The sequence below is a fragment of the Macrosteles quadrilineatus genome, unplaced genomic scaffold (assembly GCF_028750875.1).
Source record: "Macrosteles quadrilineatus isolate MER2022 unplaced genomic scaffold, UCM_ALF_1.0 Scaffold_2__2_contigs__length_208266976, whole genome shotgun sequence".
In the NCBI taxonomy this organism is placed as follows: Eukaryota; Metazoa; Arthropoda; class Insecta; order Hemiptera; family Cicadellidae; genus Macrosteles; species Macrosteles quadrilineatus.
Genome location: NW_026542595.1, coordinates 70,443,175 through 70,460,577, shown reverse-complemented (window position 1 = coordinate 70,460,577; position 17,403 = coordinate 70,443,175). Strand labels below are relative to the sequence as shown.

General features: G+C 32.2%; 1 protein-coding gene and 1 long non-coding RNA gene across 2 annotated transcripts; one reads left to right on the top strand and one right to left on the bottom strand.

The window, feature by feature from the left end:
- The first annotated feature begins 2,621 nt into the window (after nucleotides 1-2,621).
- Nucleotides 2,622-8,126, top strand: LOC128988062 (uncharacterized). The gene is made up of 4 exons (XR_008490330.1): nucleotides 2,622-2,733; nucleotides 3,243-3,395; nucleotides 4,929-5,060; nucleotides 7,992-8,126. It is a non-coding gene; the product is annotated as an uncharacterized LOC128988062 (long non-coding RNA).
- Nucleotides 8,127-9,622: 1,496 nt separating this feature from the next.
- LOC128984405 (uncharacterized) lies at nucleotides 9,623-12,969 on the bottom strand. Its single transcript, XM_054403723.1, has 2 exons — nucleotides 10,362-12,969; nucleotides 9,623-9,630 (listed from the first exon to the last, which is right to left on the bottom strand). Exons 1-2 carry the CDS (start codon nucleotides 12,967-12,969, stop codon nucleotides 9,623-9,625), a joined length of 2,616 nt encoding a protein of 871 aa, XP_054259698.1.
- Between the last annotated feature and the right edge of the window lie 4,434 nt (nucleotides 12,970-17,403).

Sequence of the window (17,403 nt, the reverse complement as noted above, 5' to 3'; positions counted from 1 at the left end):
ATGGTAACTGAGGTTTACTGGTTCAATCCTAACCTATGCTAGAGGTTTATGGGTTCAATCCTAACCAATCACAACTGTTTATTTCAGCTGATCACGTGATCTAGTTTAGAGGTTCACGGGTTCAATCCTATCCTAGTAGGATTTGTAAAAAAAACATTTTATATAGTGTATAATGCTTAAACCTTACTGTTGATCATAATTGGTAAATGTTGGAGGTTATTTTATAGTGTATAATAAATATAAATCAGCTGAAAGAGGGCTTAAGTGGAATTTTACCGTTGATCATAAAAGAATGTTAAATGTGTAGTAGTATTGGAGGTTATGTTGATATTATAATTTGTATATGTGTATCTCTGTAACCTACATATACAGGGTGTGTAAGTATTGGTTGGAGGTCTGTGGGTTCGATTCTAGCCTATACTAGAGGTTTAATGCTAACTAATATATCATTGGAGGTTATTTTATATAGTGTATAATAAATATAAAAACAGCTGAAAGAAGGCTAAACTTTACCACTGAGTATAAAAATGGTCTTTGTAAAGGCTATTAAATATCATATGTCAAACTTACATCTAATCTATGCTAAACGAGTTACTTTAGGTTGTTTTTTGTATAGTGAGAGGTTCATAGGTTTGATCCTTAGCGGATTATATGAATTTATGTATGTAACCACAAGTGAAACAGGTCTATTATACTAGAGTACTAGTGTTGATGCAGTAATAAATGTAAAAATATATAAGATTTACTATGTATTACTTGTACTATATGTACATCTTGTATAAATGTTTTAGTCTAAGTTGTCAAAGCTTTCTTTAATGTAGCAGTGATTCTTACTATCTTGGTTGATTACGTGACCTCAAACCAATGCTTTGTTAATTAGTAACAACTGATTATATGACATTGGAGCGACCTCTACAGTGTAGCTTGTTTGTGTAGTTCAACACTTGTGTAGTTCAATGTGAGATCAATGTTACAGCTTCTATTATGGGTAAGTGTTAGAAGTAACTATTTATTAAAACTATTACTATTTTGAAATTTGTATTATAATACAAATGTATTAACAATAAAGGGTTTTTGAGGTTAAATAAAAACAGTAGATTTTACTCAGAGAAATATATATTTAGCCTATCGGCTATAAATTTTCTGCAAAAGGGACATCTATATACCCTGTGCGCGCAATTAGGGCACAGGGTATGCCCACATGGTTGTAAAGCAACTGTGGGGGCATTCTCTAGGCAAATTTGACACGTTACCGAATTAATTGGGGGATTTGATGGTCGTGGAACTCGTTCTGATATCATAGTGTCTATTTGGCCGGTAGTCTGCCTCAATACACCTTCTAACGTGTTACGGAGGTCCTCCCATAGAGCTGATATAACTGCTGGCTGTAGTCCACAAGCATTTGAATAACCCTCTAATGTATTTCCGGCTAAGCTAGCTACAGCTAGGAGTTCGGTTCGTAGCGTAGCAATCCTACCAGCTGCAGCTGCAGGTAGGGTAAATTCCGGGTTATTCATAGCCTGAAAGATATTATACAAGAATTAATGTTTTTATCTATTTATATAAAATAGTATAAACCATAAATCAGCTGGTTAGTAAAATTTATTACAGTAGTATATAATAAATCTCTCAAGTTTGAGGTAAACAATAGTTAAATTTTGTGTGGAAAGTTTAGTGTAAACATATTAATTTATTTATACTTAATTTCTCTTTAAAGGATACCTACCCTTTGAAGTAACCTCCTGCGAAAGGTTTCAAGGCGAGCGCTCTGCCGGCAGCTGCGACATTCACGTGTTTCAGGTATAGTTGAAGTAGAATTCTGAAAATAGAAACATATATATTAAGCTGATTTTTATTTACTTCAATATATAGTTGATTTATCATCAAGGTAATATTATATTTGGATCACTCATTTACTAGTTAATCTGTATCATATAAAACTGGGGTAGCTTTCTCTTCTAATTTAAATTTATTGTTGAAGGAATAAAAATAACTGAATAAACCTCAGTTATAAAAACATATACTACAGATTTATATAAACATTTGTAGAATTAATAATGTAGTGTTTAACTAATATTCTTTCTATAGATTTGTATAGGTGAAATATTTGTTTAAGTACTATATCAAGTCCCAATAAGTGGAAAATAATATGGTTTTATAAACCAGGTGTAGCCCACTGTTGGAATTTAAAACTTATTAGAACTAAAAATATATGTGTTGAAGTAACTTTGTGATTAGTTAACTAATGCAACTCTATTTAAGTGTAACAGTTTATTAGATTAATAGCTATAAAGATTAATAAGTTTGATAAATGTGGTGTTTTATTTTTAAATCTTTAAAAAAGAGATAAATAATAACAGAAAAAATCTAATAGCTGTAATTGTATCTCAACACTTTTATTTGTTGTATATATAAGAAATTTATCATTAGTAACTAAAGCAAGCTTAGAAAGCTAATATGTTTAGTAGAGTTAAAACCATTGAAGTAATACTTAACTATATCAGCAAAAATAAAAAGTATGTTGAGTTGAATGATTTGATTTTGAGTTTGTTCTTACAGGCTATCAGTATTACACTTATATGTCTTGTAATGTTAAAATACTTACTACAGGTTGTACTCGTCTGGAAGGTTGGGATGGTCCAGCTAATTCATCAGCTGTTGCTGTCTGCTGTCTAGCAACACCAGCTGGGGTATTCACTGTTGAAGGTGTCTGGGATATAGCTGAAGTTGAAGGTATTGTAGGTCTAACGATATTACCTATATCGGAAGATGGCTATTGAAAACAAAATAAGTATTAGTAATAGCTTAGGTAGTAATTACTTGATTACATCAGTAAAAAAAAAAAATGTCGAGTTAATTAAATTGATTTTGTTAAAATACTATAATAATTTGTACTTGTTTCTACATGTATGTTTTATTAAACAGAACCTTACTGTTGAGCATAAAAGAATATTAAATATGTAGTAGTATTGGATGTTTATAATAAATGTGGAACAAACGATAATTTATCTATCTGATGTTAAAAACAGCTAAAAGAGGGCTTAACTTTATCATTAAAAGCTACTAAATATAGTAGGTTTGACTTGAAGGTGGTTGATAATTATCTAACTTCTTTGGTAATTATCTAACTACATCAGTAAAAATAAAAAAATGTCGAGTTAATTAAATTGATTTTGAGTTTGTTCTTACAGGCTATTAGTATTACACTTATATGTCTTGTAATGTTAAAATACTTACTACAGGTTGTACTCGTCTGGAAGGTTGGGATGGTCCAGCTAATTCAGCAGTCATTGCTCGCCGCATTGCAACATTAGCTCGTGTATTAGACGACGACCTATCTACAGATAGCCAAATTCCATCGGTTGAGGATGCCTGGGCTACAGCTGAAGTTGAAGGTATTGACTGAGGTGTAATAGGAGGTACTACTAATGAGGGTCTAACAACAGAAACTATTGTTGGTGAGAGCTGTTGAAAATAAAATTAGTATTAGTAATAGGCGGGGTGTTATTAAAATAATATTAAATTGTTTAGGTAATGCTACCTACATGTTCTGATGAAAACATTCGTAGAAAACTTGAAGGTTCCAGTATTATCATATTTGTAATTTCTTCATGTGGAAATCCAGAAATAGGGATTGAAGCTGAAGGGATGTTTGTTAGGTCCCTCTCATAAAACACACCATCTCTCTGAAACAAATAGTTTAAAATGTAAATAGGTATAAGATTCTCTTAAACTATAAAAATCTTTTTGTCTCTATATAACTCACCATAAGAATTCGTAGAACACAGGTAACATCATTAATCCTTGAAGTTATATAATAATCCTCAACTAACAGCTCCTGCAAAGCTGTTGTATAAAGCTCGCTTACACACCTCTCAGCATAATCTTGGTCTACTTGCCGGAAGTTGGTGGGTATAGCAAGTCTAGCTATAACTTCTTCCTGAAACACAATCTTAGCTAAATAATGATATACAGTATAAACATATATAATATAAATTATATTTTAATATTGTTTTAAAAATATTTAAAATGTATTTTACCGAAAAAATGTGAAGAACTATCCCTCTTGTGTGTACGAACCAAAGGCCAAAGTTATTTGATCTGTTAATCTGAAACATAAAATTGTTATAATATAATCCTGGTAAATATTTGTTGTATTGTTTTTGCTTGTATATTTTTGGACTTTTTAAATACTTCTTTTAAAATATTTCTTACTGGGTCTCCACGGGGTAAAAGCACTCGTTCTGTATTTAGCCGCCTACGTCTAGTGGGTGGTGGTGAAGAACTCTCAGATATCTGTAAAAATAAAGCTTATTAAAAATAGAATAATAATAACTAACTGTTAGTTTAACTATTATTGAAATCAACTCATCTGTTGGTTGCTAGACTTTTTTAAAATTACAACCTTAAACTAAAATTAAAGTTTTAATATTTTTTATCATAAAACTCTGTTACATACCTAGGATTATTTAATATCTAAGATATGTATTATATAAGGAAAACTATAACTTACATTATTTATAGCTCTTCTTTGTTCATTTTGTCTACTCTGTAAATAGAAGAAAATAATATTATTACCCTATTTGAACTAGTAATATTATATAACTCTAAAAGAATTTTTTGTCAAAACATTTTGTTGGTTAGGAATATCTGTGTAGTCTAAATATATACACCTGTGTGTTTAATCATGCTTAACATTATATGTTGTAGCTTTCTGAAATTATAAGGCTCTCTTATAAATAAAAATTAAATCACAAACTATGATCAAGTATATATATATATATAGTATAGTTGAGATAAATAGAACTTGTTTGAAATGTAGAACTTTGTGATTGGTTTGTAATAGAAAAAAAGCTATTAAAATAAGTAGAATTTAAAATCTTGTTTAACAAACTCTAACTAATTCTAATCTATAAATATACTTACAGCCGATCTTAGAATATCACGATCATCTTGAAAGAAGGAATCTCTTGAACTCTGACTTGGTGGAACTACAGATCCAGGGCTTGAAGGTGGTGAATCTATGATGCTTGAATTTGGGCTTGATGGTGAACTAGCTGGTGAGTTGTTTTGTATAGGAGTTACTAAATAGTTATAGATGTGATCATTTATGTGTATCCAGTTTGTATTAGCTGTAAAACGCCTTGTTGTTGTTTGCCAAGCCCAAATAGGGTTGTCTTAAAGTGTATACATTCTGATCAATTGCCAATTATATCCATCAATGTTTTCATGTATGATAACTATACAATTAGAGGGACCTGCTCCTTGTATTTGTATTTCATGTATTAGTTGTTGCGCCGTTTGCTAAAAAAACAAATAATTAAATTATATAGCTGATTAAAATATAAACAATAATCTAGAAACTTTTAAAACAGCTAGAGCAGAGCCTAAGAGTATAAGACTAGTTTGCAACATATTATTTATATAGATTATAAATATGTTTGTTGCTTAAATTATAAATACTAATAACTTTTAAAGAGTTAACTTAATCACCTCACTATAGTCATCAAAACTAAAAACAAATTCTTAAAGCTCTTGTGTAATTGATTACTGTGTAAAATCTGTCTAAATAAAAGGTTTAGTAAAATATATTTGATTTAGAGTAAAGTTTAAGATATGAGAGGTGACAAAAATACTTAATCTTGATATATTGTAAAAATCTAATTATATATATTCAAGTTATATAGCTTACCCAGGTAATTGGATAAAAGTTGCTTAATACATGTGGCGGGGAGCGAGGCGGTAAAAGCGGGTTAGCTTCTAAAATGAGAAGATGGCCAAGATCGTTTTGAAAAAAACTATCTGTCTCCATAGCAACAAATGGCTGAAAACATAAGTAGAATTAAAAACCTAATAAGTTGAATTAAACACTTAGATAAGTAGAAGTTTATCTATATAAAGCTTCTACTTACAACAAGAACAGAAGATTCAGCCTCTCTTAACATATCTCTTAAGTGTGAGTTAAGGACAATCCTTTTTGATATAGGTGCTTGCCGAACATTAGGTCTTGCAAGCAGTTGACGTTCTTCATTAAGAGTTATAGATGCACCATTTCTCTATAAAAAACATATTATGATTAATAAAAAATACTTTTTAAAAGAGACACATTATCTATATAAATAAAATTAGAGTTTTGTCTGTATATCGGATAAAATTATAAACTTTTTATCTTTTGGTTTTTTGATTTCTGATAACTAGGAAAAAGACTTTGAAATAGTGTTGTATATAGGTGGGAAATTATATTTTTAAATAAGCATTTTTAGTCAAGATTTAGTATATAATTGATAGATAAAACTGATAGTAAAAATAAAAGTAGGCCTATTATGTTTTATTTGTCACCACTGGTGGTTTAATTTTGTTAAAGTGCATCTCATGTGATAGGATATATTAGGGTTAACTAGTAGATACAGATAATTAATCCTTTTATTGATTATTATATTGGTTTAAAACAAACAACATAAATTAAGTTATATATAATAGTTAGCATATCTAAAAATACATAAACCAACTGTTTTATAAGGTTTTAACTAAATACTATAAAAGTTTTATATTACACAGCTAGTGATTATATATTTTTAAATAAAACCTACCATTAATCGAAGTAAAGTCCAGACAAGATTAGGATATTCTTGTGATGACTCTATGATATGGACTCCAGTTTGTTCGGGAGGGTTACTTATCGACCACATATCTCGAATCCTATTTTGAGCATATTCCTAAAAAACCATACATATATAGATTAAAAATAAAGAATTAGACAAACTACTTCTACTACTATTAGAGGTACTTAAACTACATAGAGACCTACATACCTCAGAAATTGTCCAGAAGCCCGTAGGTATAGGTGGTATTAGGTCTAGATTATCATAGTCTAATGTGACAAAGGAAAGGACATCCCCATGCACATTAATGAAGTAATGTTCCAAGTCAGCATTGTAGGGATATTGATCCAAAAAGGTCTCCAAACCACCACCCCACTGTAATAACAAATATATATTTATACAAAAGTTATGAATTAACTATCAAATTAAACTATAATTTAGCTCACAGCCCTAATTAACATATAGGCAAAATTTTATGAATATTTAAAGTCAGCTGTTGGTAAAAGTTGGTTCTATGATATACATTAAAATTACCAATAGGGTACAGTCTATTATATTTATAAAACAGCTTCAGCATAGACAAAAATATACAATGAGAACTAGTAAAATTGTTTACAGTTAGGTTTTTAAATTTGTGATATCTTTTTAGGTTAAATAATAAAACATTATAGTAAATGTGTATACAACAAATATAAATAAAGATGAATAATAGTTTACTTACAGTTTCCAAAATTGATCGTTCTCTTTCATCTCTTGTATCTCCTTCTATTGTTGCCCTATCCTATAAAAACATATTCATTGATAAAAAACACTAACAAAGAGCTTTTCCTAATTAAAAATAAATAATTATTTTATAATAAATATATTAAAAAACACAAAGCTACTTTTAATTATTTATCTAAAGTTGTATAATTATATAGTACTACTTACTTGACCATTTGGGGGCAGATTTTCATCAACTGCTTCAGAGCTGATTAGTAGTCTCAATACAAGTAGTATGAAGAATAATAACACCATATTAGCTATGATGAAAACTAACATAACAATAATCCATATAGCAGCTACAGCTTATATATATATGATTAGAGGGAGGGAACATCTGAGTTAACCACATTTTCCACCTCCTTCCTAAGACAGTATTATCTGTCACTATTTCCCCTCCTCTCCAAAGCAATATTATCTGTTACTATCATCATTTTCTAACAAGATGCCTAATGGTGTGTGCTGGAGCTGTCGCCGCTACGTCTTTTGTTGCTCTATTGAAGAACACTGGGGAGAATGGCTTCCCCTTTGTTGCCAGTATGTATCTTTAAACTTAGTTTTTAAAATTTATTTTTCAAGGGTTTTTAACTTTATACTGATTCTAATACTCTTTTATATGATTTATAGATGCAGCGATATGACAGCAGAGGAGATCCTAACTGTCTATTATGGACAGTATAAAGAATATGTGGCAGAATGCAGCCACGAACTGGAAGAGGAGAGAGAAGAGGAGGAAGAAGAAATAGAAGAAGATGAAGGGATCGAGGCCGATTTAGAAGAAAATTGGTAAATTTATTAAATATATTTTCACTTAGGTGACACAGGTTTAAGTTTATAGTAGGATCATTATTTTATATAACCATATAAAAACATATATAATGTCTAAAGTTTAAATATCACAAATATTTTTAGGTATCCACTTTTATTTTAGGGTCCACTAAATCCCTACACATATATTTTTACATAAAAACATACACTTAACTAATTAACCCACCCCCGACTAAGTTATTTGTCCAGTTAAAACTAAGCAAATTTTAACTTATATTTTTACTAAAAATATTTATCTCTAATTTAAATATCATTAAATTTAACAAACGCTTAGGGTTGCTACAGCAGAGAGTAGTAAAAGTATTTTTAACTTTAATTGTATAAAATGATATAAGCAAACTATAACAGTTTACAATTTTCTCCATAAAAATAACATAGAAGTAACTATTTGGCACACAATAATGTTTTAATCTACTAAATTATTTTTAGGTTAAAAACCTGTTTTACTTTATAAAACTCTTGGTTCAGCTATGTTGGTAGCCTCTAGGGTTATCAAAATAAAATTGGTTCTAGGTCTTATTATAATATATTAGCTTATTTCCTATATAGAAATTTTGCTAAAACCAAAATTTTTATACAACTTTTACTAATTTAAATGATAAAAACTTATTAACAATTAAACTAAGTATTTTAAAACACAATTGTTATACAAATTGTCAAACAGCTACAATAGTTTTAACAATATCTTTCCTTAAAGATGTTTTTTTTACATAATAATAAATATAGACTATAATAGGGATCAAGATATATATCATTTTACTTTATTTATATTGAAACTATAATTATAATATCCTACTAAAAAATCAATTTCTTATCTATATTATAAATTTAAAAGTTTGTGTGATTATATATATTACTCTTAAACAACTAAATAGATTAAGCTAAAGTTTAACACAATAATATATAGCCTCAAATATATACATATTTTATGAGTATTTAAAGTTAGCTGTTAAATCTATACATTAAAAATTATAAAATTCTCTAATAAGGTATAAGGTATTTATCTTTGTATTTATAAAAACAGCTTCAGCAAAGACAAAAATATATAATATAAACAATAAGTAGGATTGTTAACAATTAGATTTTCAAAATTGTGATATCTTTTTAGGTTAAATAGTAATATTCCAACTAAATTACAAATTAACTTTTGTCCTTCATTAATGCATAACTTGAGTATAACTGCAATACACCTTATATGCTAACCCAAAATAGGTATTTTGTTAGTAAAATAAATCACCGAGATTTGCTTATAAATATTTTATACAATAGTATTATATTTTTAATTCCCCAATAAATTCTCTATAATTTATATATCTCAAGATTTTTTTGTAAAGATTACACAAAATCATATTCGACATTGGTTTTACCACGGATAATAGACCGGATAAAACATGATAATAATTGGCCATTTTTATAATTCTTATCTGACCCTATGCCACTAAAGATATCAAAGTCCGTTACAAGAAACCATACATCCTGTTGTACTATCCTCATCGTTACTGATTGCACAGATTTAAGCGGATGTGTGTTTTTATTTAGATAACCCTTTCCGCCTGACAAATAATTTATATCTAGTATAGTTTTTCCTTATAAAAATTATATATACACATCTTTTAGCTTTATATTGGATAGGGTTTGAGACTATCCCCTCATTAAGTGAGGCCAAGTTAAACGTTATACAACCTATCCAGTTTATAATATTATATACCAGTTTATAATATTATATAATATTATATTGGTTGATGTCGTAAAACGTCCTCTCCTTTATTTATAAAGCTTTTTTTTGTCAAGTCTATAGATTTAGTTATATAACCCTACCAAAGTTAACATTCAAAGTTTGCGGGCGGTTTAGTTGGCCTCGCCAGTGACTTTCACTCATGGTTTGCGGGCGGTTTAGTTGGCCTCGCCAGTGACCAATAACATTCACACAAATACAAAGAGGGGCACAGGTTCTATCCAATCTGAACCCCTCAGTGTACACACATTCACACAAGTACAAGGCATAGCACAGGTTCTTCTAAATCTGAACTACTCAATGTACACACACTCACACCTTGGTCAGGTTACATAAGTATATATCTATAGACTTGTTTTTTTTTACTAGGAGAGCTATATACATTAATATACAGTGAAAATTACAAAATTATTTACAAAGAAGTTTACATTTACAATACACTTTATGTGGCCCTTTGAACTTTTCTTCATATTGACCTTCATACCTCCTTTTAGGACCACTTATTTTAAACACTTTGCTCTCAGCGATGGTGACGATGTCTCTGTCTCTAGTCCTTCTGATTCTACTTTCTTCAATTTCAACAGTCTGTTTTGCTTCACTCAGAACCATCTCTTTTAATTTTTCAAAATTTACAACTTTTGATGTTTTAAAGTTAAGGGTGAGGCCCTTGATTTTACATATTGGGATCAATTTTTGTTGATTGGTTGACCAGACAAGGTACGCGTAAGTTTTAGGCCCCCCAGAGACAAACTCAGTAATGTATGAGCCGGGTCCATACTCTACTAATTCGTCAGTCATTTCACCGAGGTAATCTCCTGTAGACACCCTATAAAGACCGTTTCCATATATGTAAACAGCACTGTCAGTATCATAATATAATACTTGAGCTCCTAGGGCCTCAAGGTGTTCATAGAGCTTGAGTCTTGCCTGCGAGGTAGTGTAGGCCGCAATACAAACGTTTATGTTACCAAGAGGTTCACCTACCTCTGTTAAATATTCCCATGAAACTACAACAACCTCATCATTAACAATCTGAATTCTGTTTACTTTAATTTCGGGGCTAGAGAGCATTTGAAATAATGTTTTCGAGTCTCTAACAATAGTAGCCTTAGTTTGATTTTCCCTCTGTCCAAATTTTCCCCAAAAACTGTTTAGCAATAATTTTGCCAAAGATCTCAAACCTCCATTCTTAACAATCTTTTCTTTCTCCAACTTAATTCCCTCGTGTCCCAAATACTCTGCAATATACTTATTTTTGTCCTCCTCAGTCTTACACCATTCCGGATAGCCCGAAGCTTCCTGTTTCATCTTAAGAAATTTATTGATAAAATCGGTGAACAAACCCCCATTTTCATAAGTCGCTACCTGATACTCCCACAACTCATACATATCCAATACAATATACCCTTTCTCTACTGCCTTTCTGATTTCATCCATTGTCCATGTCCCAACTAATGCCCTATTATCACTGTCATGATTACACTCTCCCTGATACATCATTTCCCCACACGTTCTACACAACACAAACATCAATTTATCATTCATTTTTGTAGGGAGTACAGGGTGGTAGAGATCACGAGGCGGCAATACTTTACATTTTAACAAACCCTCTACACCCATACCTCTTTCACGACACTCCCTGTCTCCTACATAGATGGTTGGGTGGCCTATGGGGTACTTCCCATACTTACAAACATAAGGGTATAGGGAACAAACATCAACATACTGTATAGTTTCCCCCTCAACACATTTGTGATACGATTTTGCGTTGCCCGTCCTACCTCCAAAAAAAGCCTGCCTTGGATCAAGTGGGCGATTGTTTAAGATAGGCAAACTATCCAGATGTTTAAGCTGCTGATCTTTTTTTTGTTTACGAAATTCGCATTCCCACATCTCTACTAGTGCGTGTTCTGTAAACTTTGCATTTTTAGCCTTGGTTCGCTCATAGCGAAGATGTAGGCTATCAGAAGGATCCTCTTTTAAAGGAGCGTGACGGTTGTAAGGAAAGCATTTAACACATCCGTGGAAATAACAACCATTAAATTCGTAGATGTTCCTGCCATCAAAACCATCTACTTTCATTCCATTGACTCTGACTTCTTTACCTCGACCTGCGTGGTCAATCCTAATCCCGTTGGTTTCCTCGACCCAAGAAAGCCATTGGAGCGCTATATTTGATTGATTGTCTACTAATCGATAGCCGTTCTTAGGGATAAGTCCGATAGTATTGGGTTTCAGGAAATTACGGCGGAAAGCTAGATTACAAGCACTCGCAATGGTAACAGCCTCGAGAAACGGGTCAACATTACACTCTTTTAGAAAAATTGAACGAAACTTTAGACAGGCTTGGGCTAAGATATCAACATCTGAAATACAATAGGCTAGGATCTCATTTTTAAAGTTGAACTCATAGTTACTAATGACCTGGTCGCTGTACCATTTTTCAAAGTCATTGTGGGATTTCTCAAACATAGATTCGGGACAGTAGTACTTTTTGTCCGGCATAGGGCCTACATAGTCTTGATTTGCCAGAGTATTGAACAGGTGGGGAAAGTAGCCTTTCTTTTTCTCTGGAGGTAGGTCAAAGGCTTTAGGCAGAGCAGACAGAGCCATAGGGAAGTAGCTAAGGGAGTCAACAAACCTCACATTATCAATTTCCATTAGAATGATTTTAGTTCCCCGCATTACAAGTTCCGGTGTGAATTTTGTTTCTTCCAACAAGTACTTTAACAAAAATTGAAAGTCAAACCCCTGCCCATTGTGTGCAATTACACAGATTTTTTTAAACTGTTTCCTCACTGACATGACATAGTTCATAAACTGATTGATAGGGTCAGAGTCAAACACTCGTGTACGATTTTTACATGCTATACAGAATTTCCCCTCAATACACTGATAACAAAATTGCTGGGACACACACAAGTTTACTTTATGCACTTTACTTTCAGGGTCAGAGGGCAGAGGCTCATCCTGACGGGTTTCCAAGTCAAAGAAAATAAAAGCATAATCTTTAGATTTAGGTTTACCCTCATTAGGTTTCATATAACATTTATGGTTAGGATCTTTAAATGCTCCACAAGGTTTACAAAATACTTCCCCACACTTATGTGGGGTTGATCGTCCCTTAAGCAAAACTAGTTTCCCGCAATCAAGACATTTCTTTACATGTTTACACCTATCAACCTGATGCGCAATGAAACAGCGTTGGTTTGCAGTTAGATTGCATTTAGGACACAAGATTCCCCCATACACCTCTACACAAGGAGGTGAGATAGTCTGACAACAGGGACAAATGTTTGAACAGCGGTGCTCACCTTTATGATCATACGGGACATGACAACCATCACAGAAATAGTTACATACAAAAGCAGCAGTCAGGCTAGTAATTACATTGTAATGTCCATTATGAAACAACAAGTTAATTTTAAACTTGGGGTTCTCTACATTTCCCTCAAAATACACATCCCGACCTTTAGCGTTGTAGTTGTACACAGTGATTTTATAGTCTTTAAGCAGATGTTGGAATTTTTCAAGCTCAGAAATACCTGCACCACCCTCAGGCATTACAACTCTAGCTCTACGTACAAGTTCTCGAGCCCTAATTGTCTGTCTTTTTCCATCATCTTGTCTCACAGCTTTGTATTCAGGATCTTTAGTTATATTAGCTATAGCCACTACAATAGCACGAGGAAGACACAGGTTATCTTTATTATTAATTACAACAATCCCTTTCCTAGCTTTACATTCTTCATCAAAAGTGTTGTACAAGCCTGGTCTTTTGCGGCACCCTGAACCTACAGGGAGATTAACTCGGGTACATTCAACTTGAAACGTGTCCGTGGACTTGATTGATTCAGCGTTTGATTGCACAATTCCCCCAAAAATTTGCCATAAGACATCCTCGTTTACTTCATTTGCAGGGCGAAAAGCAACAAACCCTGGCTCTTTACTTTTTAGGTTAAGTGAACGCAAAGTAAATCCCAATTGGTCGCCCTCCTGACAAACTTCTTTCATTTCATTTACAATTTGACCAAACCCTTGTCTTAGCCAGTCAATCTCACTAGTTTCTGGTGGGGGGTTAGAAAACTTAAAAACAGTATTAATTCCATGAATGCGAAATCTCTTTACATAATTTTCATGTTTATCTAGAATATTTACAGGGACAATTACTTCAACAGAATCTTCTACAACATTTACAGGTTCATTATTATCAACAGATTCATTGGAATCTACTGGAGCAGAGTTACTTACATCCGTCATCTTGAAGCACTGGGAGCAAAGTGATGCAATAATGGCAGGGTTGCGATAAGGGTTTATATAGGGACAAGAATGACCACAAATGTGGTTATCAAAGGTGACGTGGTACACAAGAGGAAGTGATAGCTGTTGTTTTAGATGATGCAATACCACAAAAGTGGTTATCAAAGGTGGTTATCCGGTTGTGATTTGGTACACAGGAAATGATAGTTGCTATTTTAGATGATGCAATACCACACAGGATGTCGACATTATATTTAATATTATATACTATATAATTATTATATACTAATTATGTTTATTATTTGTTTCAGATGGCTGCCCCTCTCCTCCTCCTCTACTAGCACTAAGTATTTAGTTGTAGAAATATCAAAAAATGTATATAATATAAATAGAAATAATATAAGTTTGTATATATAAATAAATTCATATTTAGCTTTCACAGTTGTTTTTATTATTCTTTCAACTAAATATCCAACAAGTTTTAAAATTACATAATCTAATAGGGGGAGGCAATAGAAAAATTGGCGGGAAAGCATATAAGACAGAAGTGAGGTTATGTTACAAGAGCACCTAACCTGTAGTTGGCTAGACACTAGTGCTGTAACCTAGTAGAGAATTTGTAAACTAATACCTCAACTTAGAGTAACATACTGTTAGTAATAAATTATTAAGTAAAAAGTGAGGTTATGTTACATATACAAAGTCACATAAGTGGCTAACAGTAGTTGGTAGCACTAGTGCTGTAACCTGGTAGATAATTTGTAAACTAATACCATCAACTCAAAATAACATATTGTCAACACTTAATGCTAAATTATTAAGTAAAAAGTGAGGTTATATTACATATACAATATAATCAGTAGTTGGCATCATTGGTGCTGTAATCTGGTAGATAATTTGTAAACTAATACCTCAACTTAGAGTAACATACTGTTAGTAATAAATTAATAAGTAAAAAGTGAGGTTATGTTACATATACAAAGTCACATAAGTGGCTAACAGTAGTTGGTAGCACTAGTGCTGCAACCTAGTAGAGAATTTATAAACTAATACCTCAACTCAGAGTAATCTGTTATGATGAATCTTATATCAAGTTAATCATTATTATAATTATACCATCGACACTGGCACTCCAGTGGTGAATTAACAAAGTGGTTTAGGTAAAAAGTGGGGTTATGTTACACATACAAGAGATCAAACCTTTAGAACTTATATACAAACAGTTAACTATACCAACAAAAAAAACACCCCTACCGGAAATGATTGGTGATTGGTAAGGATTAAACCTCTAAAACACCCACTACAATACAACACTATACAAAAAACAACCTAAAGTAACTCGTTTAGCATAGATTAGATGTAAGTTTGACATATGATATTTAATAGCCTTTACAAAAACCATTTTTATACTCAGTGGTAAAGTTTAGCCTTCTTTCAGCTGTTTTTATATTTATTATACACTATATAAAATAACCTCCAATGATATATTAGTTAGCATTAAACCTCTAGTATAGGCTAGAATCAAACCCACAGACCTCCAACCAATACTTACACACCCTGTATATGTAGGTTACAGAGATACACATATACAAATTATAATATCAACATAACCTCCAATACTACTACACATTTAACATTCTTTTATGATCAACGGTAAAATTCCACTTAAGCCCTCTTTCAGCTGATTTATATTTATTATACACTATAAAATAACCTCCAACATTTACCATTATGATCAACAGTAAGGTTTAAGCATTATACACTATATAATGTGTTTTTTTCCAGACCTACTAGGATAGGATTGAACCCATAGACCTCAGTTACCATTAGTGGTTGGTTAGATTCGAACCCATAAACCTCTAGCATAGGTTAGGATTGAACCAGTAAACCTCAGTTACGATTAGTTAGATTCGAACCCGTGAACCTCTAACATAGGTTAGATTCGAACCCGTGAACCTCCAATGATAGGTTAGCATTAAACCCATAGACCTCAGTTTAGATTCGAAACCTCTAACATAGGTTAGATTCGAACCCGTGAACCTCCATGTTAAATCAAATCTCCAATACACACCCTGTATATAGGTACAAGGGTATAGGTACCCTGTATAAGGTGTCATTTACCACTATACCCATAACTACTGTTGTGGCTCATATGGTAACGACTCCAACTACCAACAAAAAGACCGGGGTTCGAAACCCGGTCAGGCCAACACTTTTTATCCATTATTTAATATAAACACCTACTGCACGTGGTCAACTAATGTCAACTAATCAGCTGATCAGCTGAGAGTACACCTAGATCATCTCAAGGTCAAATTTCTGCCAAGTCGCTGGCCTCACTACTAGTAGTAGTGTAAAAGTTTCTACATACGCTTTTACATAATATAATTATATTATGTAAAAGCGTATGTAGAAACTTTTACAATCCACAATAATCGGAAAACCCTTAATATTAATTTACGTTTTTAATATTTTAAAGTGGCGCAGTCCGGGAGTGATTATTTAGTTTAAAAGTTTTATTGAAAGTTTTAATTAGTTTGATTACATATTTTAGACTAAAGTCTAACCTACATTTTACACCCAGTACATCCCTAATAGCACAAAATATCCATCAAACATTCAAATATGGTTTAAAACATCCATCGATGTTTTTGGATATTATTAAACGTTTATTAAACATCCAAACCTTAAACCTAAATTAATGTTTGAGTTAGATATTGGGCAAACGTTAAATAGAGGTTTAATTTTGTTTGTTAAATATCTAATTCTTATTTTATCTTGGATGATCATTAAACGTTTGATAAATGCTTAACTAAATGACATTTGCAGAGGTTGCTGGGTAAATTTTATCCCGTCTTGAGGACAGTGTGAGTGACCGCCGACGCCGACCGGTGACCGCCATTTGCAATCGACCTTGCTTATTCATTCTCATTCTCACTGCTAGCTTGACTGCTTGGGCTGCTTCACTTCACTTTCTCTTTTTTCTTTTTACTTTAGTTCAGTTTGGTTCCATTTTAGTGCAGTATTCCACACACTTTATAAAGTTCAAGTTTAGTTTATTAGTTCAAATGTTCCAATCAATTCTGCTGCTAGACTAAGACTCGAGACTAAGTTGACTGTTACCTCACCTCACTGGTAAGAATTATTGACTTTAATTATCAAATTGGTAGCCTCTTTGGCCCACGCCAAAATGCCGTGGGCGGTTGTTGAATTTTT